Source organism: Felis catus, chromosome X (assembly GCF_018350175.1).
Source record: "Felis catus isolate Fca126 chromosome X, F.catus_Fca126_mat1.0, whole genome shotgun sequence".
NCBI classification, from domain to species: domain Eukaryota; kingdom Metazoa; phylum Chordata; class Mammalia; order Carnivora; family Felidae; genus Felis; species Felis catus.
Window position 1 is genome coordinate 49,188,100 of NC_058386.1, and position 23,664 is coordinate 49,211,763.

General features: G+C 36.4%; 1 protein-coding gene across 3 annotated transcripts in view; it reads left to right on the plus strand.

Annotated features, from left to right (window-relative positions):
- The first annotated feature begins 12,850 nt into the window (after positions 1-12,850).
- LOC111558779 overlaps positions 12,851-23,664 on the plus strand; it is a 219,499-nt gene continuing 208,685 nt past the window's right edge. For 2 of the 3 annotated variants that reach the window (XR_006593317.1, XR_006593316.1), the window contains exons 1-2: positions 12,851-13,206; positions 14,953-15,071. Coding sequence is in view for 1 of the 3 variants with exons in the window: in XM_045051185.1 (XP_044907120.1) it covers positions 13,183-13,206; positions 14,953-15,071 (143 nt within the window). In the remaining 2 variants the exon portion in view is untranslated. The remainder of the gene's footprint in view (positions 13,207-14,952; positions 15,072-23,664) is intronic. The other variant, XM_045051185.1, reaches the window with a different exon arrangement.

The following is a 23,664-nucleotide window of genomic DNA, read 5'->3' on the forward strand; positions in this document are numbered from 1 at the left end:
ACAGGAGAGTGTTATGCTAAGGTGAAATAAGTCATACAGAGAAAGACAGATACCATATGTTTTCACTCTTACGTGGCTCCTGAGAAACTTAACAGAAGACCAAGGGGGAGGGGATGGGGGGAAAAGTTACAGAGAGGGAAGGAGGCAAACCATAAGAGACTCTTAAAAACTGAGAATAAACTGAGGGTTGATGGGGGGTGGGAGGGGAAAGTGGGTGATGGGCACTGAGGAGGGCACCTGTTAGGATGAGCACTGGGTGTTGTATAGAAACCAATTTGACAATAAATTTCATATTAAAAAATACACAGAAAAAATACACAGAACAGAGAAGAAAAGAATCCTGAAAGCATCAAGGTGGAGGGGAGGCAGGAAACCTCCTTAACTTACAAGCGAAGACAGATTAGTTTCCAGCAGATGTATTTGCAGAAATTTGGTAGGCCAGAAAGTAGAGGCAGGAAATTATTCAGCATGCTGAATGGGAAAAGAATACAGTCAAGAATGCATTATCTAGTAAGGCTGTCATTCAGAATAGAAGCAGAGATAAAGAGTTTCCCAGAAAACAAAAACTAAAGGAGTTTGTGACCACTAAACCAGCCCCGTAAGAAATTTTAAGGGGGACTCTTAAGAGGAGGAAGAAAAAAAAAGACTAAAAGCAACAAAGACTAGAAAGGACCAGAGAGCATTCCCAGAAACAAAAACCTCTACAGGTAACACAATGGCACTAAATTCATCTTTCAATAATCACTCCGAATTTAAATGGACTAAATGATCCAATCAAAAGACATATGGTATCAGAATGGATAAAAAAAAAAAAAAAAGATCCATCTATATGTGGCCTACAAGAGACTCATTTTAGGCTTAAAGACACCTGCAGATTGAAAGTGAGGGGTGGAGAACCATCTATCATGCCAATGAATGTCAAAAGAAAGCCTGAGTAGCCATACTTATTTCAGACAAACCAGATTTGGTTTAACAAAGACTGTCTCAAGAGATTAAGAGGGCAATATAAAATAATTAAGGGGTCCATCCATTAAGATCTAAAAATTGTAAATGTTTATTCCCCCCCAATTGAGAGCACCCAAATATATAAATCCATTAATAACAAACATAAAAGCCTCATTGATTATAATATCATAATAGTAGGGGATTTAACACACCAATTTACAGCAATGGACAGATTACCTAAGCAGAAAATCAACAAGGAAACAATGAATGGCTTTGAATGACGCACTGGACTGAATGGAGTTAACAGATACATTCAGAACATTTCACCTGAAAGCAGCAGAATACACATGTTTTTCGAGTGAACATGGGACATTCTCCAGATTAGATCGCATACTGGGGCACAAATCAGCCCTCAACCAGTACAAAAATATTGAGATTATACCATGCAAATATTCATACCACAATGCTATGAATCTTGAAGTCAGCCACAGGAATAAATAAAAAAAAAAACAAACACAAATACATGGAGGTAAAAGAACATCCCACCAAAGAATGAATAGGTTAACCAGGAAATTAAAGAAGAAAGAAAAAATACATGGAAGCAAATTAAAATCAAATCACGACAGTCTAAAACCTTTGCGATGCAGTAAAGGCAGTTCTAAGAGGAAAGCATATTACAATTCAGGCCTATCTCAAGAAGCAACAAAAGACTGAAATATACAACCTAACCTTACAACTACAGAAGCTAGAGAATGAACAGCAAATAAAGCCTAAAGCCAGCAGAAGAAGGGAAATCATAGAGTAGAGCAGAAATAAACAATATGGGGGGGGAAAAACCTAGTAGAACAGATCATTGAAACTAACAGCTGGTTCTTTGAAAGAATAAAGAAAATTGATAAACCCCTAGTCAGACTTATCAAAAAGAAAAAAGACATAAGCCAAATAGATAAAATCACAAATAAAGAGGAGAGATCACAAACAACACCACAGAAATATAAACAATTATAAGAGAATACTATGAAAAATTATATACCAATAAAATGGGTGATCTAGAAAAAATGGAGAAATTCCTAGAAACTCAAACTACCAAAACTGAAACAGGAAGAAATAGAAAATTTGAACACATCCATAACCAGCAAAGTAACGGATTCAGTAATCAAAAATCTCCCAACAAACAAGAGTCCTGGACCAGATGGCTTTCCAGGAGAATTTTACCAGACATTTAAAGAAGAGTTAATACCTATTCTCAAACTGCTCTAAAAAATAGAAACGGAAATTAAACTTCCAAACTTATCCTATGAAGCCAGCATTATGTTGATTCCAAAACCAAAGACCCCATCAGTATTCCTGATGAACATGGATGTAAAAATTCTCAGCATGTTAATACCAAATCATATTCAAACGTACATTAAAAAAACATTCAGCATGATCAAGTGGGATTTATTCCTGGGCTTCAGGGCTAGTTTAATATGCACAAAACAATCAATGTGATACAACACATTAATAAAAGAAAGGATAATGACCATATGATCCTGTCAATAGTTACAGAAAAAGCATTTGACAAAATATAGCATCCATAAGCATTAAAAGCTTATTTTTGACAGAGAGAGAGACAGAGCATGAGCAGGGGAGGGACAGAGAGAGGGAGACACAGAATCTGAAGCAGGCTCTAGGCTCTGAGCTGTCAGCACAGAGCCCGACGAAGGGCTTGAACTCACAGACCACGATATCATGACCCGAGCCAAACTTGGATGCTCAACCGACTGAGCCACCCAGGCGCCCCGAGTTTTTGTTTGTTTGTTTGTTTGTTTTGTTTTTTAATTTGAATACAAGTTAGTTACCATGTAGTGTAGTATTTGTTCCAGGAATAGAATTTAGTGATTCATCACTTACATATAACACCCAGTGTTGATTCCAACAACTATCATCTTTAATGCCGTTCACCCACTTAGCCCATCCCTCCACGCACTGACTCTCCACCAACTCTCATTTAGTTCTCTATATTTAAGAGTCTCTTATGGTTTGCCTCCTTCTCTTTTTTTTGTGTTATTTTATTTTTACTTCTATTTCCATAAGTTCATCTGTTTGGTTTCATAAATTCCATATCCATTCTTGATTTAAAAAAACACTCAAAAAAGTAGGCATAGATGGAAAAACACCTCAATATCATAAAGGCCATATCTGAAAGTTCCACAGTTAATATCATCCTCAATGGGGAAAACTGAGTCTTTCACCTACAGTCAAGAACAAGACAAGGATGTCCACTCTCACCATTATTATTTAACATAGTATTGAAAGTCTTAGCCTCAGCAATCAGACAACAATAAGATTAAGATGCATACAAATCAGCAAGGGAGAATTCAAACTTTCACTAGCTGTAGATGATATGATACTCTATGTAGAAAAACCAAAAGACAGCACCAAAAAGTTGCCAGAACTAATACATGAATTCAGGAAAGTTGCACATTATATAATCAATAGGCAAAAATATGTTGAATTTCTATATACCAATAACCAAGCAATAGAAAAATAAATCAAGGAATGGATTTAATTTGTAATTTTACTAAAACCAATAAGATATTTAGGAATAAATCTAACTAAAGAGGTAAAGATCTGTACTCTGAAAACTATAGAATACTTATAGCAAGTGAACACAAATAAATGGAAAAACGTTCCATGCTCATGGACTGGAAGAACAAACATTGTTAAAATGCCTATACTACCCAAAGCAATCTACACGTTTAATGCAATTCCTATCAAAATACCACCAGCCTTTTTCTTAGAGCTAGAACAAACAATCCTAAAACTTGTATGGAACCACAAAATACCCCAAAAAGCCAAAGCAATGCTGAAAGACATAAGCAAAACTGTATGCATCATGATTTCGGATTTCAAGCCATATTACAAAGCTGTAGTCAAGAAAACAGTATGACACTGGCACAAAAACAGACACATAGATCAATGGAGCAGAATAGAAAACCCAGAAATGGACCCACAACTATATGGTCAACTAATGCTTGACAAAGCAGCAAAGAATAGCCAATGGAAAAAAGACAGTCTCTTCAATAAATGGTGTTCAGAAAACTGGTGACATGCAGAAGAAAGAACCTGGATCACTTTCTTACACCATATAGAAAAATAAATTCAAAATGGATGAAAGACCTAAATGTGAGACACAAAACCATTAAAATCCTGGAGGAAGACACAGGAAGCAATCTCTTTGACTTTGGATGGAGCAATTTCTTACTAGACACATCTCTGGCAGGAAGGAAAACAAAAGCAAACATGAAGTATTGGGAACTTCATCAAGATAAAAAGCTTCTGCACAGTGAAAGAAACAATCAACAAAATTAGAAGGCAGTCTACAAAATGGGGAAAAGATACTTGCAAATGATATATCTGATAAAGGGTTAGTATCCAAAATCTAGAAAGAACTTATCCAATTAAACACCAAAAAGCAAACAACCCAGTTAAGAAATGGGCAGAAGACATGAATAGACATTTATGCAAAGAAGATATCCAGATAGCTAACAGACACATGAAAAGATGCTCAACACCACTCATCATCAGGGAAATGTAAATCAAAACCACAAGATACCACCTCACACCTGTCAGAATGGCTGAAACTAACAACACAAGAACCAACAGGTGCTGCTGAGGATGCAGAGAAAGGAGAACCCTTTTTCACTACTTGTGGGAATGCAAACTGGTGCAGCCAATTTGGAGAACAGAATGTAGGTTCCTTAGAAACCTGAAAATAGAATTACTCCAAAATCCAGCAAATGCACTATTAGGCCTTTATCCAAAGGATACAAAAATACAGATTTGAAGGGGTACATGCACCTGAGTGTATATAGCATGTACAGCAGCATTATCAAAAATACCCAAACTGGGGCGCCTGGGTGGCACAGTCGGTTAAGTGTCCGACTTCAGCCAGGTCACGATCTCGCGGTCCGTGAGTTGGAGCCCCGCGTCAGGCTCTGGGCTGATGGCTCAGAGCCTGGAGCCTGTTTCCGATTCTGTGTCTCCCTCTCTCTCTGCCCCTCCCCCGTTCATGCTCTGTCTCTCTCTGTCCCAAAAATAAAGAAAAACGCTGAAAAAAATTTTTTTTTAAAAATACCCAAACTATGGAGAGAACCCAAATGTACATGGATTGAGAAATGGATAAAGAACATGTGGTGTTTTTATATATATATATATATATATATATATATATATATATGATTATATATAATGGAATATTATATATATATGTATATAATGGAATATTATATATATTATATATAATGGAATATTATATATGTATAATGGAATATATATATGTATAATGGAATATTACTTGGCCATCAAAAAGAATGAAATCTTGCCATTTGCAATGACATGGATGGAGCTAGAATGTATAAAGCTAAATGAAATAAATCAATCAGAGAAAGATAGCAAAGGATTTCACTCATATGTCAACCATAAGAAACAAAACAGATGAACCTATAGGAAGGAGCAGAAAAAGAGAAGAGAAGGAAAAAAGCCATAAGAGACTGTTAATGATAGTGAACAAACAGGATTGATGAAAGGAGGAGAGTGGAAGATGGTCTATATGGGTGATGGCTATTAAAGAGCACACTTGTTGTCATTAACACTGTGTGTTGTATGTTAAGTGATGAATTAGTGAATTCTCCTGAAACCAAAATTGCACTGTATGCTAACTAATGTTTAAATAAAAAGAAAAAAAAAACCTAAAAATAGAACTACTCTATGATCCAGAAATTTCACTATTTAGGTATTTACCCAAAGGATACAAAAATTCAGATTCAAAACACCCCAGTGTTTATGGCAGTATTATTAACATAGCCAAACTATGGACACAGCTCAAATGTCCACCCACTGATGAATGGATAAAGAAGATGCAGTATATATATATATATATATATATATATATATATATATATATATGACTTAATATTACTCAACCATCAAGAAAATAAAACCTTGCCCTATACAAGGACATGGATAGATCTAAAATGTATTATGCTAAGCAAAATAAGTCAATCAGAGAAAGACAAATACCGTATGATTTCACTCATATGTGGAATTTAAGAAACAAAACAGATGAACAATGGGAAGGGGGAAAAAAGAGAAGAGAGGGAAACAAACCACAAGGACTCTTAATGATGGAGAACAAACTGAGTGCTGATGGAACAAGGTGGATGGGAGATGGGTTAGATGGGTGATGGATATTAAGGAAGGCATTTGTGATGAGCACTGAGTGTTGAATGTAAGTGATGAATAACTGAGTTCTACTCCTAAAACCAATATTGCACTGTATGTTAACTAAAAAAAGTAAATAAAAACAGAAAAAAATAAAGCCCCCCAAAACCCCTAAAATAAAACAAAATAAATTATACTTGTAAGTCTCTCTCCAAATTATTCTTATTTCTCATTTTATGAAAATGCTAGAAAAACTCCATGGCTCTTGTCCTTACATTGGTACTGAAAAACAATTAACAGAGAAGTCCTTTATATATTTTTTTAAATTTAACATGATACTTTATTTTTTTATTTATATGAAATTTATTGTCAAATTGGTTTCCATACAACACCCAGTGCTCATCCCAACAGGTGCCCTCCTCAATGCCCATCGCCCACTTTCCCCTCCCTCCCCCATCAACCCTCAGTTTATTCTCAGTTTTTAAGAGTCTTTTATGGTTTGGCTCCCTCCCTCTGTAACTTTTTTTTTCCTTGCCCTCCCCCATGGTCTTCTGTTAAGTTTCTCAGGATCCATATAAGAGTGAAAACATATGGTATCTGTCTTTCTCGATATGGCTTATTTCACTTAGCATAACACTCTCCAGTTCCATCCACGTTGCTACAAAAGGCCATATTTCATTCTTTCTCATTGCCACGTAGTATTCCATTGTGTATATAAACCACAATTTCTTTATCCATTCATCAGTTGATGGACATTTAGGCTCTTTCCATAATTTGGCTATTGTTGAAAGTGCTGCTATAAACATTGGGGTACACGTGCACCTATGCATCAGCACGCCTGTATCCCTTGGGTAAATTCCTAGCAGTGCTATGGCTGGGTCATAGGGTAGATCTATTTTTAATTTTTTGAGGAACCTCCACACTGTTTTCCAGAGTGGCTGCACCAGTTTGCATTCCCACCAACAGTGCAAGAGGGTTCCCGTTTCTCCACATCCTCTCCAGCATCTATACTCTCTTGATTTATTCATTTTAGCCACTCTGACTGGCGTGAGGCGATATCTCAGTGTGTCTTTTTTTAATGTTTTTATTTCATTTTTGAGAGACAGAGCATGAGCAGGGAAGGGGCAGACAGAGAAGGAGACACAGTATCTGAAGCAAGCTCCAGGCTCTGAGCTGTCAGCACAGAGCCCGAAGCAGGGCTCCAACTCAGGGACCATGAGATCATGACCTGAGCTGAAGTCAGATGCTTAACCGACTGAGCCATCCAGGCACCCCTCTCAGTGTGGTTTTGATTTGTAGTTCCCTGATGAGGAGCGATGGTGAGCATCTTTTCATGTGCCTGTTGGCCATCTGGATGTCTTCTTTAGAGAAGTGTCTATTCGTGTTTTCTGCCCATTTTGTCAATGGATTATTTGCTTTTCGGGTGTGGAGTTTGGTGAGTTCTTTATAGATTTTGGATACTAGCCCTTTGTCTGATATGTCATTTGCAAATATCTTATCACTTTCCGTTGGTGGCCTTTTAGATTTGTTGATTGTTTCCTTTGCAGTGCAGAAGGTTTTTATCTTCATGAGGTCCCAATAGTTCATTTTTGCTTTTAATTCCCTTGCCTTTGGAGATGTGTCAAGTAAGAAATCGCTGTGGCTGAGGTCAGAGAGGTTTTTTCCTGCTTTCTCCTCTAGGGTTTTGATCGTTTCCTATCTCACATTCAGGCCCTTCATCCATTTTGCATTTATCTTTGTGAATGGTGTAAGAAAGTGGTCTAGTTTCATTCTTCTGCATGTTGCTGTCCAGTTCTCCCACCACCATTTGTTAAAGAGACTGTCTTTTTTTCCATTGGATATTCTTTCCTGCTTTGTCAAAGATTAGTTGGCCATACTTTTGTGGGTCCAATTCTGTAGTCTCTATTCTATTCCATTCATCTATGTATCTGTTTTTGTGCCAATACTATGCTGTCTTGATGATGACAGCTTTGTAGTTGAGGCTAAAGTCTGGGATTGCGATGCCTCCCTCTTTGGTTCTCTTCTTCAACATTACTTTGGTTATTCGGGGTATTTTGTGGTTCCATACAAATTTTAGGATTGCTTGTTCTAGCTTCGAGAAGAATGCTGGTGCAATTTTGATTGGGATTGCACTGAATGTGCAGATAGCTTTGGGTAGTATTGACATTTTAACAATATTTATTGTTCCAATCCATGAACACAGAATATTTTTCCATTTCTTTGTATCTTCTTCAATTTCCTTCATAAGCTTTCTATAGTTTTCAGCATACAGATCCTTTACATCTTTGGTTAGGTTTATTCCTAGGTATTTTATGCTTCTTTGTGCAATTGTGAATGGGATCAGTTTCTTTATTTGTCTTTCTGTTGCTTCATTGTTAGTGTATAAGAATGCAACTGATTTCTGTACATTGATTTTGTATCCTGCGACTTTGCTGAATTCGTGTATCAGTTCTAGCAGACTTTGGGTGGAGTCTATCGGGTTTTCCATGTATGATATCATGTCATCTGCAAAAAGTGAAGCTTAGAGAAGTCCTTTATATTTGTACATGTAAGGGGAAATTTCTTGGCCTTGAGCTGAAAGTCAATTTCCAAAAGAAATCACTATTAATCAACCAACTCTCCAATTTAAAAAACCCTAAATGAAAACAGACCGCTATCATGCAGAGGTTGTTCAGTTTTGTTCTCTATTGTTATTTTTTGACTGAAGTATACTAGATATACAACATTCTATTATTTTCAGCTGTACAACACAATATTTCAACATTTGTATGCATTGAAAAATTATCACCACAGTAAGTCTAGTTACTGTGTGCCACCATATAAAATTCCAAGTTTTTTCTTATAATAGGAAACTTTATGATTTACTTTCTTAGCATATTTCAAATTTGCAATACAATATTATTCACTATATTCACTATGCTGTATATCACATCCCCATGACCTATTTATTTTATAATTAAACACTTGTACCTCTTGATCCTCTTCACTCATTTTACTCATTGCCCAAATCCCTGCCTTTTGGCAACCACCAATCTATTCTCTGTATCTGTGAGTTTTGTTTTGCTTTGCTTTGTTCATTTTTTTGTTACTCCACATGTAAATGAAATAATATGGTATTTGTCTTTCTCTGTCTTACTTCAGTTAGCATAATACCCTCTAGGTCCATCTGTATTGTCACAAATAGCAATATTTCATGTTTTTTCATGGTTGAGTCATATGCCTGTGTGTGTGTGTGTGTGTGTGTGTGCGTGTGTGTGTGTGTGTGTGAATGTACCACATCTTCTTTATCCACTTATCCATTGTTTTGGACACTTAGGTTGTTTCTATACCTTGGCTATTATGTGAATAATGTTGCAATGATCATGGGGTGCATATATCTTTTTTAGTTATTATTTTTTATTTCCTTTGCATAAATACCCATAAGTGGAATTGCTGGATCATATGGTAGTTCTATTTTCAATTTTTTCAGGAACCTCCATACTGTTTTCCATAGTGATTGCACCAATTTACATTCCTACCAACAGTGCACAAGGGTTCTCTTTTCTCCACATTCTCACCAACACTATGATCTTTTTGATCACAGCCATTCTAACAAGTGTGAGGGGACATCTCATTGTGGTTTTGTTTGCATTTCCCTGGTAATGACTGCTATTGACAATCTTTTCATGAGCCTATTGACCTTCTGCATGTCTTCTTTGGGGAAAAAAATCTATTCCTATCTTATGTCCATTTTTTAATCAGATTTTTTTTTTGTTATTGAATTGTATGTGTTCTGTATATATTTTGGATATTGGCCCCTTACCAGGTATACAGTTTATAAATATTTGCTTCCATTAAGTATATTGCCTTTTTTATTTTGTTGACAGTTTCCTTTACTATGCAGAAGCTTCTTAGTTTGATGTAGTCCCATTTGCTTATTTCTGCTTTTGCTGCCATTGTCTTTGGAGCCAGATTTAAAAAAAATATTGCCAAGAGTGATGTCAAGGAGCTTACTGTCTATATTTTCTTCTAGGATTATTATGGCTTATAGTCTTACATTCAAGTCTTTAATCCATTTTGAGTGAATTTTTGTGTATGCTGCAAAACAGTGATCCAATTTCATTCTTTTTCACGTGGCTGTCTGCCCTGTTTTCTGAGCACCATTTATAGAAGAGACTGTCATTTCTCCTCTGTTGTTGTCTTTTGAGCACTTAAAATTATGAAACAAATTCAGATCTATAACACTTCTCAACTCTGGTTTGATAGCCCTTTAGCCTAACAGTGCCCTCTTCTGGTTTTATGATTCACATTCACCTATTTCATCTGTGTTAAAAACAAAACAAAACAAAACAAAACAAAACAAAACAAAACAAAAGCTTAACTGTTAATGGAAAAAATGATGGGTAAAGGTCATTTTGAAACCTAGCTGTAAAAGGCTTTGGTTTTCCATTTTAACATAACAAAAACAAACAAAAATCCAGTTGGGAGTACAATGGTGGTTACCAAGGACTGGGGAAAGGGGAAAACGGGAAGGCACTGTTTAATGAGTATGAAAAATTTCTGGAGATTGGTTGTACAACACTGTGAATATACTTAACACAACTAAACTATACATTTAAAAATGATAAAAATGATAAACTTTGTGATTTTTTACCACAATTAAAAATAAAAATAAATAAATCCAGTTGAGGTATAAATAGTCCAGGTTGATGGCAGCAGCTTAAGTTGGAACTGTTTTCACAAGTCAAATGTTTACTATAAATCAAACACACCTGGATTTGATATAATTTTTAATTCCTGTCATTTTACTAAAATGGGCAATGTTTATCTTAATTTACTAAAACTATAGCTATAAAACAACTTAATTTCAACTTTTACTCTTAAAGTCTTTCATCTTGCAGATAATAAAATATTCTGCAGTACAAAAAAATAACAGTAAGGTTTGACTTATTCAAATGGGTATAAGGGATAACATTCACTGAAATAAAGAAGACTAGGGAAGGAGCAAGTTTGGAGGGTTGGGATAAACCAATGGTTCTAAGAGGGGATGATTTTGCCTTCTGAGGGACATTTGGGAGCGTCTGGAGACATTTTTGTTTTTCACAGTTGGGAGTGGTATGGAGGTGCTACTGATGTATGTTGATATACTGCTAAACATCCTACAATGCACAGGGCAGTCCCCCACCACAAAGAGTGATCTGGCCTCAAATGTCAATAGTGCCAAGAGTGAGTAACCCTAAATTAGAATCCTTTCCTCTGACTTTAGCCACTGTTTCTCAGGCTTTGCAGCAGTTTATTCTTCTTCTGTCTATAATTACACAGTATTCTGTCTTTAGCTGACTTCCTTTTTCCTCTATATTTTCTCTTGAGGATACCATCTATTCCCATGACATCAACTACCAGGTCTATGTTAGTGACTCCCACCATCTGTTAAGTCTAGTCCCAACTACTTTTCTAAATCTAGAGCATTGTTTCTCTTAATTTCCCTTCACATGTTTTCACTAACCCACTGCTACAATATTTTTATTAGTGGCATCTGGTAGAAAACCACAGGGTCACTTATTTCCTAAACATTTACTGAGTATCTAGTTTGTGTAAAGGGCTGCACTGGTACTTAGAGGAAGGTAGTGATGGTGGAAATGAGAGGCAATCATGGTTAACAAGTACTTTAAATGCATGATCCCTAATTATGGCAATAGTTCTACAAGGAAGAAATTACTATTTCCTGGAAACCATAGCTCTAAATGTTTAATCGGCTACTTAAATATCACAGGGCTTGTAAGTAACAGAGTATTTTAAAAGTCAGTTCTATTTTGACATTAAGGATTGAACTCTTTCCATTAAAAAACACTGAAGACAGTGCTGTAAAACCGTGGTCTATTTTGTACATAGCCAAAGGGGAATGGATGTGAATGCTGAAGGTCTAAGAAGTTCCAGTAGCCTTTTCTTCTAAGCCATATCACACCCATTTCTTACCATATATCATATATATATCATATATCTTATTACCATATATCATTGAATATAATACACCAGTAGTAAGATGAATTATTATTTTCCATAACTCTAAGAAAACAAAAACTTTGCCCATTAAAGTATGGCATTCCATCGAGATTTAGATTTATTAACTGAGATTTTATAGATGTTGAAACATTAAAAATCATTAGACATTTTAAAAAGTAAGCCTTCAGAGATTTCTAATTTGTTAAAATATGAAGAAAAATGTAACCTTACATTCTAAGACATACGGCGAATTTATTTTCCACATTCAATTACTATGTTTAATGCTAGTGTGCTATTTTGCACTTTAGTCAACTACCATGTTTGCAATTGCTTTTCAAATTGTCCTAGGTAGTTTAATGGCTCTGTGTTACATAGCTGCAACTCGGTAGTAAAGCCCTTAGCTTTTCAATAATGTCTTTGTTCTCCCCCTCCCGCCACCTGCGCCCCTTACCCCCCACTCCACCCCTCTGCGCCTTTCCACAATCTATGCAGAGTTTACCAATTAGGAATAAACCTGGATTTCTTCTAATCTTAAAATTGCATAGATTGTGTAACACAGAACATAGATTTAGTTACATTTAGGGGGACGGACGGTGGTAAAACATCATATGTTAAATATACATGTCTTTTTAAGACCCACCCTTATAGAACCTTAAAATAGGGTGGAGTAAGGAGGGGAGGGCGGAGGCGGAGAAGGGATATGCGTTTCAGGATACAGGAAATACGGTAAGCGCGAAACCCGGAGGAAGCTCTGTGCCTGGAGGGGACCCGCCGCCATCTCAGGTCTCAGCCTCGCGGGGCCCACCACAGAGAGCTGACGCCCTGTCCTAAGAATCCTTATGGGTGACCAACCTTGTTTCTCCGGGAGATCCACGCTCCCACCTGGAAACACGCGGGAAACCAGGCCTCCAAAAAAGCGCTGCCTCCTAGCTCCACGGTGGGATTATCCAGAGGGAACCCCCAACGGAGGTAGTACCACTCTTCCCTCTGCACCTTCTCCTGCATCACCCGGCCTGAAGTCGCACCCTCCTCCTCCGGAGAAGTAGTAGAATGTACTTCTCCCACCCAAACCAGGTCAGATTCTTTCCTTCTCATCTGGGACATCCAGGCTCTTTGCAACTTAATTATGCACTTTCCCAGATCTCCTTCCCCTTTTCTCTATTCCCATGATTTCATAATAGAAAAACACAGTAAACAAACAAAAACCATACTGGCATTGAGTAGCTCTTTCACAAAATATGCTTGGGCAAAATTATGGATATTGAATGACATTAAGTAAATTATTTTTGATATTTTAGCTGTGATAATTGTTATATTTTTTTAAGAAATAGATTTAAATCTCTTGATGTTTAAAAGTAATTCAGTGGGACGGAAGTGGGAGTTACAAACAAAATGTTCATGAGTTGATGATAACTGGGTGATGTATACATGGAAATTCATTATACTGTTCTACTACTTTTGTGTATATTTGAAACTTTTCCATTGAAAAGAAAATCCTTGGTTCAAGATCAGTAACAACATATGGAAGGCCTCATTCCTATGCTAACAGGCTCAATTCCTGTGCTAACGGAGGGTATTTTGAAGTGTCTTCAGGAGTGGGTTTCTCTGTATGTAGCAGGAAAATTTAATAAGTAAAAACAAACAAACAAACAAAAAAACAGTATGGTAAGTTAAACCCAAGGGCCATAATGTTTGCTTGTTCAAGGTATGCAGGGATCACCCAGGATGGACAAAGTCATTCTGCTTGGTAGTAATCATGACCCATCAAAAAGGAAAGGGGAAATTTGGGTGGTTCTTTAAAGGGTGAGTGACATCTGGCATGTGGAAGGGGAGAGAATGCTTTTCAGGCCTAGTGTTTTCAGGACAAAAGTCCCAAAGTGGGCTTATGGGAAAAGCTTGGGTGTAATTCTGAATCTTTGAGAAAGAAGGACTTGGAAGTGCAATAGAGTGTTGCAAGGCCTTGAATGTTACGTTAAGGAGTATGCAGTTTAATCTAAAAGCAGTGGTAACCATTGAAGATTTTCAATCAAGTGATATATTTTAGGAATCCAGTTTTTACCATCAGAGAAACAGTATTCTATTTAGAAGACTTTATGGCAAAAAATAAAACCAAATCTGACCCAAGGCTCACAGGTCCTTGTAATCCAAAGGAAGCAGGGCATCCTTTTTTCATTCATACAGTAAACCCTTATGGAACTCTTGCAATGGACAAGGCATTGTGCTGGGAGCTGTAGGGAATGGATGAGCAAGGCATAGTGCCTGGTACATAGTTGGAGTGAAACAGATACTTGAATAAATAAGTCAGTAAATGCTAGGATAACAGTGGCAACCAAGGAGGCTCTGGACTTGGGACTTGGTAACAGTGCATAGAAAAAGAATGAGCTTTTTTGCTTGAAAGCATCATCCAGTCATTCCTTTACACTCTGATTTCCATCATTTTTACCTCAATGTACAAAAGGGTAGTGCTGGTAGAGGTTAGGGCATAGGGATAGCAGTGCTCATGTAGAAAACCAAGGATGTTGTGCAGGGAAAAAACTGCAAGAGCTACATAATTTCATCTAGTGATTCAAATCATTGAAAATTGTAATATAGCATATATTTACTGAACATTTTTTATGTGCCAGACACTGTTCTAAGGGGCTTCTAGAATCCACACTCTTAATTTGCAATAGACCCCTTCTAATATGATCTATATAATTGTTTTACAGGAATATATAATAGAAATGGGAGCACGGTGGAACATAAGGACTTGAGGAGGCCAGGGGAAAGAAACGTCCAAAAACAGAGGAAATAATTTTACCTTATTTTACTATCTTTTAGTCTCTGAGGGATTGCAGAATGACTCCATTTCCTTGGTGCATTCATAAAATGGTTCACCCTGTGAAGATGATGAAGACTATTGACAATGCTGTCCTGATTTTTCTGATGTCCTACACCAGGTAATTGTGTTTTTTAAGGTACTTTCTTTACCAAAAACTTATTAAGGGAGGAAGAGGAATAAGAGTTGTAAAAATAAATAGCCAAACAAAAAACAAAGCTAGCACAAAATGGTAAAATTGAAACTATTTTCTACATTTTATAAAACCATACATACCATATAATAATAATGTAATTTATAAGCTGCTTTGTTAAATTCACTCCTAATTTACCTTATAGTTTTTGTTGTTAGTGTGAAATGTATTTAAAATTTTTTTAATGTTTATTTATTTTTGAGAGAGAGAGACACAGAGTACAAGTGGGGGCAGGGTCAAAGAGAGCAGGAGACACAGAATCTGAAGCAGGCTTCAGGCTCTGAGCTGTCAGTACGGAGCCCGTTGTGGAGCTTGAACTCAGGACTGGTGAGATCAGATCTGAGCTGAGGTCGGATGCTTAACTGACTGAGCCACCCAGGCATCCCTGAAATGTATTTTTAAAACCAGATTTTCTGATTTTTGCTGGTAAATGGGAACATGATTGATATTTTTACATATTGATTTTATATGCTACAGATTCTCTGAGTTTTGTTCTGATAATTTATAGATTCTCTTAGATTGTCTATTAGCTATGTTGTGAATAATGGCAGTTTCTTTCTTTCAATATTTGTTTTTTAGCTTGTCTTACTGTGCTGGTTAGGACTTTCAGTACAATGAGAAATAGTAGCAATAGGAGATTTTCTTACCTTGCTTTTGAATTTACAGGGGAATTCTATAAATGTTTCACCATTTTTAGTAGATTTGCTTCTTCAGGATAAGGCAGTTTGTTTCTATTCTTAGTATGCTGAGAGCTTTAATTCTGAATGAATATGGAGTTTTTTCTCCATTAATATGACAGTGTGACCATGTGACAAATTACAATAATTAGTTTTCTAATCTGTTTCCTGCTTTTGGTTTCATCAGGCCTCACCATTGAATACTTTGTTTCCTACTTTAATAATTTTTGCTTTTATCTTTATTATTACCTTTTTTACTTGCTAATTTTCTAATTTATTTATTTGGACCTTTACCCAATAATTTTCAATCTTCTTTTCTAAAATAAGAATTTATGATTATAAATCTTCCACTCTGTACAACTTCAGAATTTCACAGATTTATATATGTATTTTACTATCATTCAATTATAATTTCCCTCATTTCTGTTTTGACTCATGAGTTGTTTAATTTACAAACATGAGTCTTTTTTAAAAATCATATTGTGAAATCATTAGTCCAATTACAGTTAACTTCATCTGGTTTTCTTCTTTAAAGTTTTTTTTTTTATCTTTCTTATAAGACAAAGCAAAATTATATACCAGCTTCTCATTTCAACACATTTGGCCATATAAAACTTTTTCTTTCATTACATACATAGAAATGCATGTGCATGCTGTTCAATGATGGAGTTATTCCTGATACATATATTTATGTTTTAAAAAATTTGTTTTAATGTTTATTTATTTTTGAGAGAGAGAGACAGTGTGAGCGGGGGAGGGCAGAGAGAGAGGGAGACAAGGATTCCAAAGCAGGCTCCAGGTTCTGAGCTGTCAGCATGGAGCCCGATGAGGAGCTCAAATCTGAGAAGTCAGATGCTTAACCTACTATATTTTTGTTTTTTAAAACTTTTCATTTTGATCTCATTTTATACTTTAAAAAATTTTGAGAATATTACAAAGAACTCCCGTATACCCTTAACCCAGATTCACCAATTAACATTTTCCCATACTTGGTTTTTCATTCTCTATTTCTCCCTCTCATACCTCTTCTCCTTCTCCCTTCCTTTTTTCCTCCCCCCCTTCTCCTCTCCCCTACCTCTCCTTTTCTGCCTTTCTCCCTCTTCCTCTAAACTATTTAAGAATAACTTGTAGATATCATGCTTCTTGACTGGTAAATACTTCAGTACCTGTAAATACGTCAGTGCATATTTCTTCAGAAAGATAACTTTACATAAGGTTATACATAACCTTACATAACCTCGCTACATGTGTCAAAATAGAAATTGACAATGTTCTAATTTTTATGTGTTTCATATACCTTTATTGTCAAGATTATCCATTTATAAACAGTGGAAAAGGGATGAATTTGGGAGAACACATATTTCAAGTGGACAATGCAAGCTGTATTATAGTTCTTTTTTGTCTTGCTTTATTGAAATATGTTTGACATACAATGTTGTGGTAGATTTCAGGTGTATAATATGATGATTTGCTGTATCTATATATTACAAAATAATTGCCACAATAAGGTTTCACACAGTCATTTAACACAGTAACCATTTTGTGAGTGTATGATGAAAACTTTTAATATCTATTCTCCACGCCTTTTAAGTATACAATTTTGTTAATTATAGTCACTAGACTATAGTATTAACTACAATATTATATTGTATTTTGTATTGATTGTATTTTGTATTTGTATATTGTATTAATACAATATAGTATTAACTACAATACTAAATATAGTATTAACTACAATATTGTAGTATTAACTACAATAACTATACTATACAATTGCATAAGTATATATAACTATACTATTAACTATAGTATAATGTACATCATGCTGTATATTAGATACCCAGAGCTATTATTCATGTTATAACTGAGAATCTATACCCTTTGACCACTGTCATCCATTTTCCCCACCCTCCCACTTCTGGAAACTACCAATCTACTCTGTATTTGTGAGTTTGTTTCCTTGTTTAGATTCTATGTATAAATGAGATCACTCAGTGTTTTTCTTTGACTTATTTCAGTTAGTATAATGCCCTCAAGTTTTATCCAATGTGTTGGAAATGAAATGTGTTGGAAATTAAATGTGTTGGAAATGAAATTTCATTTCATTTCCTTTACCTGTTCATCTGTCAGTGGAGACTTAGGTTGTTGCCATGTCTTAGTTATAAATAATGATGCAGTGAACATAGGGGTGCAGATGTTTCTTCAAGATTAGTGATTTTATTTCCTTTAGATATATACTTGAAGTGGAATTGCTGGATCATATGGTAGTCCCAATTTTAATTTTTTGAAGAACCTCCATGCTATTTTACATAATAGATGTACCAGTGTACATTCCCATCAACAATGTACGAGGGTTCCCTTTTCTCCACATCTTCACCAGCATTTGTTATCTCTTGTCTTTTTTATAATACCCATTCTAACAAGTGTGGGAGATATATTGCTGTGGTTTTGGGGTTTTTTTGTTCATTTTGTTTTTCAAACTATGGTTTTGATTTGCATTTCCTGATGATTAGTGATGTTGAACACCTTTTAATGTGCCTATTAGCCATTTGCATATTTTGTTGGGAAAAAATTCAATTCAGGTCATTTGCATCTTAGTAAGTTGGATTATTTATTTTTCTTCTATTGAGCTGTATAAGTTTCTTACATATTTTGGATATTAATTCCTTACCGAATACATGGTTTGCAGATGTTTTTTTCCCCATTCCATAGTTTGCCTTTTTATTCTTTTGCTGTGCAGAAGCTTTTTAGTTTGATGTAGTCACAACTTGTTTACTTCTTGTTTTGTTGCTTGTGCTTTGAGTGTCAAATCCATAAAATCATTGCAAATTCCAATGTCAAAGAGCTTTTTTTCCCTGTTTTTTTTCCCAAAGGTATTATGTTTTCAGGTCTTACCTTTAAGTCTTTAGTCAATTTTGAATTAATTTCTGTGAGTGGTATAAGTAAGATAGGATTTCAGTTTCATTTTTTTATATTAATACCCAGTTTTCCCAGCATCATTTATTGAACAGACTATCTTTTCTCCATTGAGTACTCTTGGCTCCCTTGTCAAATATATGTATTGACCATATAAGTGGGGGCTTATTTCTGGGCTCTCCATTCTGTTCTGTTGGTCTATGTGTGTTTTTATGCCAGAAAAATACTATTTTGATTACTATAGCTTTGTAGTATAGTTTAAAATGGTGTTCCCATATTATCTAGGCCATATTCAAATTTGACCAATTGTCCCAATGTTGTTTCTTTTTTTTATGTTTCTTTTTTTATTTTTTATATGAAATTTATTGACAAATTGGTTTCCATACAACACCCAGTGCTCATCCCAAAAGGTGCCCTCCTCAATACCCATCACCCACCCTCTCCTCCCTCCCACCCCCCATCAACCCTCAGTTTGTTCTCAGTTTTTAAGAGTCTCTTATGCTTTGTCTCTCTCCCACTCTAACCTGTTTTTTTTTTTTTTCCTTCCCCTCCCCCATGGGTTCCTGTTAAGTTTCTCAGGATCCACATAAGAGTGAAACCATATGGTATCTGTCTTTCTCTGTATGGCTTATTTCACTTAGCATCACACTCTCCAGTTCCATCCACGTTGCTACAAAAGGCCATATTTCATTTTTTCTCATTGCCACGTAATATTCCATTGTGTATATAAACCACAATTTCTTTATCCATTCATCAGTTGATGGACATTTAGGCTCTTTCCATAATTTGGCTATTGTTGAGAGTGCTGCTATGAACATTGGGGTACAAGTGGCCCTATGCATCAGTACTCCTGTATCCCTTGGATAAATTCCTAGCAGGGCTATTGCTGGGTCATAGGGTAGGTCTATTTTTAATTTTCTGAGGAACCTCCACACTGCTTTCCAGAGCGGCCGCACCAATTTGCATTCCCACCAACAGTGCAAGAGGGTTGCCCTTTCTCCACATCCTCTCCAGCATCTATAGTCTCCTGATTGGTTCATTTTGGCCACTCTGACTGGCGTGAGGTGATACCTGAGTGTGGTTTTGATTTGTATTTCCCTGATAAGGAGCGACGCTGAACATCTTTTCATGTGCCTGTTGGCCATCCGGATGTCTTCTTTAGAGAAGTGTCTATTCATGTTTTCTGCCCATTTCTTCACTGGGTTCTTTGTTTTTTCGGGTGTGGAGTTTGGTGAGCTCTTTATAGATTTTGGATACTAGCCCTTTGTCCGGTATGTCATTTGTGAATATCTTTTCCCATTCCGTTGGTTGTCTTTTAGTTTTGTTGGTTGTTTCCTTTGCAGTGCAGAAGCTTTTTATCTTCATAAGGTCCCAGTAATTCACTTTTGCTTTTAATTCCCTTGCCTTTGTGGATGTGTCGAGTAAGAGATTGCTACGGCTGAGGTCAGAGAGGTCTTTTCCTGCTTTCTCCTCTAAGGTTTTGATGGTTTCCTGTCTCACATTTAGGTCCTTTATCCATTTTGAGTTTATTTTTGTGAATGGTGTGAGAAAGTGGTCTAGTTTCAACCTTCTGCATGTTGCTGCCCAGTTCTCCCAGCACCATTTGTTAAAGAGGCTGTCTTTTTTCCACTGGATGTTCTTTCCTGCTTTGTCAAAGATGAGTTGGCCATACGTTTGTGGGTCTAGTTCTGGGGTTCTATTCTATTCCATTGATCTATTTGTCTGTTTTTGTGCCAATACCATGCTGTCTTGATGATGACAGCTTTGTAGTAGAGGCTAAAGTCTGGGATTGTGATGCCTCCTGCTTTGGTCTTCTTCTTCAAAATTCCTTTGGCTATTCGGGGCCTTTTGTGGTTCCATATGAATTTTAGGATTGCTTGTTCTAGTTTCGAGAAGAATGCTGGTGCAATTTTGATTGGGATTGCATTGAATGTGTAGATAGCTTTGGGTAGTATTGACATTTTGGCAATATTTATTTTTCCAATCCATGAGCAGGGAATGTCTTTCCATTTCGTTAAATCTTCTTCAATTTCTCTCATAAGCTTTCTATAGTTTTCAGCATACAGATCCTTTACATCTTTGGTTAGATTTATTCTTAGGTATTTTATGCTTCTTGGTGCAATTGTGAATGGGATCAGTTTCTTTATTTGTCTTTCTGTTGCTTCATTGTTAGTGTATAAGAATGCAACTGATTTCTGTACATTGATTTTGTATCCTGCAACTTTGCTGAATTCCTGTATCAGTTCTAGCAGACTTTTGGTGGAGTCTATCGGATTTTCCATGTATAATATCATGTCATCTGCAAAAAGCGAAAGCTTGACTTCATCTTTGCCAATTTTGATGCCTTTGATGTCCTTTTGTTGTCTGATTGCTGATGCTAGAACTTCCAGCACTATGTTAAACAACAGCGGTGAGAGTGGGCATCCTTGTCGTGTTCCTGATCTCAGGGAAAAAGCTCTCAGTTTTTCCCCGTTGAGGATGATGTTAGCTGTGGGCTTTTCATAAATGGCTTTTATGATCTTTAAGTATGTTCCTTCTATCCCGACTTTCTCAAGGGTTTTTATTAAGAAAGGGTGCTGGATTTTGTCAAAGGCCTTTTCTGCATCGATTGACAGGATCATATGGTTCTTCTCTTTTTTTTTGTTAATGTGATGTATCACGTTGATTGATTTGCGAATGTTGAACCAGCCCTGCATCCCAAGAATGAATCCCACTTGATCATGGTGAATAATTCTTTTTATATGCCGTTGAATTCGATTTGCTAGTATCTTATTGAGAATTTTTGCATCCATATTCATCAGGGATATTGGCCTGTAGTTCTCTTTTTTTACTGGGTCTCTGTCTGGTTTAGGAATCAAAGTAATACTGGCTTCATAGAATGAGCCTGGAAGTTTTCCTTCCCTTTCTATTTCTTGGAATAGCTTGAGAAGGATAGGTATTATCTCTGCTTTAAACGTCTGGTAGAACTCCCCTGGAAAGCCATCTGGTCCTGGACTCTTATTTGTTGGGAGATTTTTGATAACCGATTCAATTTCTTCGCTGGTTATGGGTGTGTTCAAGCTTTCTATTTCCTCCTGATTGAGTTTTGGAAGAGTGTGGGTGTTCAGGAATGTGTCCATTTCTTCCAGGTTGTCCAATTTGTTGGCATATAATTTTTCATAGTATTCCCTGATAATTGTTTGTATCTCTGAGGGATTGGTTGTAATAATTCCATTTTCATTCATGATTTTATCTATTTGGGTCATCTCCCTTTTCTTTTTGAGAAGCCTGGCTAGAGGTTTGTCAATTTTGTTTATTTTTTCAAAAAACCAACTCTTGGTTTCGTTGATCTGCTCTATAGTTTTTTTAGATTCTATATTGTTTATTTCTGCTCTGATCTTTATTATTTCTCTTCTTCTGCTGGGTGTAGGCTGCCTTTGCTGTTCTGCTTCTAGTTCCTTTAGGTGTGCTGTTAGATTTTGTATTTGGGATTTTTCTTGTTTCTTGAGATAGGCATGGATTGCAATGTATTTTCCTCTCAGGACTGCCTTTGCTGCGTCCCTAAGCGTTTGGATTGTTGTATTTTCATTTTCGTTTGTGTCCATATATTATTTAATTTCTTCTCTAATTGCCTGGTTGACCCACTCATTCGTTAGTAGGGTGTTCTTTAACCTCCATGCCTTTGGAGGTTTTCCAGACTTTTTTCTGTGGTTGATTTCAAGCTTCATAGCATTGTGGTCTGAAAGTATGCATGGTATAATTTCAATTCTTGTAAACTTATAAAGGGCTGTTTTGTGACCCAGTATATGATCTATCTTGGAGAATGTTCCATGTGCACTCGAGAAGAAAGTATATTCTGTTGCTTTGGGATGCAGAGTTCTAAATATATCTGTCAAGTCCATCTGATCCAATGTATCATTCAGGGCCCTTGTTTCTTTATTGACCATGTGTCTAGATGATCTATCCATTTCTGTAAGTGGAGTGTTAAAGTCCCCTGCAATTACCACATTCTTATCAATAAGGTTGCTTATGTTTATGAGTAATTGTTTTATATATTTGGGGGCTCCGGTATTCGGCGCATAGACATTTATAATTGTTAGCTCTTCCTGATGGATAGACCCTATAACTATTATATGATGTCCTTCTTCATCTCTTGTTACAGCCTTTAATTGAAAGTCTAGTTTGTCTGATATAAGTATGGCTACTCCAGGTTTCTTTTGGCTTCCAGTGGCATGATAAATAGTTCTCCATCCCCTCACTCTCAATCTAAAGGTGTCCTCAGGTCTAAAATGAGTCTCTTGTAGACAGCAAATAGATGGGTCTTGTTTTTTTATCCATTCTGATACCCTATGTCTTTTGGTTGGCACATTTAATCCATTTACATTCAGTGTTATTATAGAAAGATACGGGTTTAGAGTCATTCTGATGTCTGTATGTTTTATGCTTGTAGTGATGTCTCTGGTACTTTGTCTCACAGGGTCCCCCTTAGGATCTCTTGTAGGGCTGGTTTAGTGGTGACAAATTCCTTCAGTTTTTGTTTGGGAAGACTTTTATCTCTCCTTCTATTCTAAATGACAGACTTGCTGGATAAAGGATTCTCGGCTACATATTTTTTCTGTCTAGCACCCTGAAAATCTCGTGCCAATTCTTTCTGGCCTGCCAAGTTTCAAAAGAGAGATCAGTCACGAGTCTTATAGGTCTCCCTTTATATGTGAGGGCACGTTTATCCCTTGCTGCTTTCATAATTTTCTCTTTATCCTTGTATTTTGCCAGTTTCACTATGATATGTCGTGCAGAAGATCGATTCAAGTTACGTCTGAAGGGAGTTCTCTGTGCCTCTTGGATTTCAATGCCTTTTTCCTTCCCCAGTTCAGGGAAGTTCTCAGCTATGATTTCTTCAAGTACCCCTTCAGCACCTTTCCCTCTCTCTTCCTCCTCTGGGATACCAA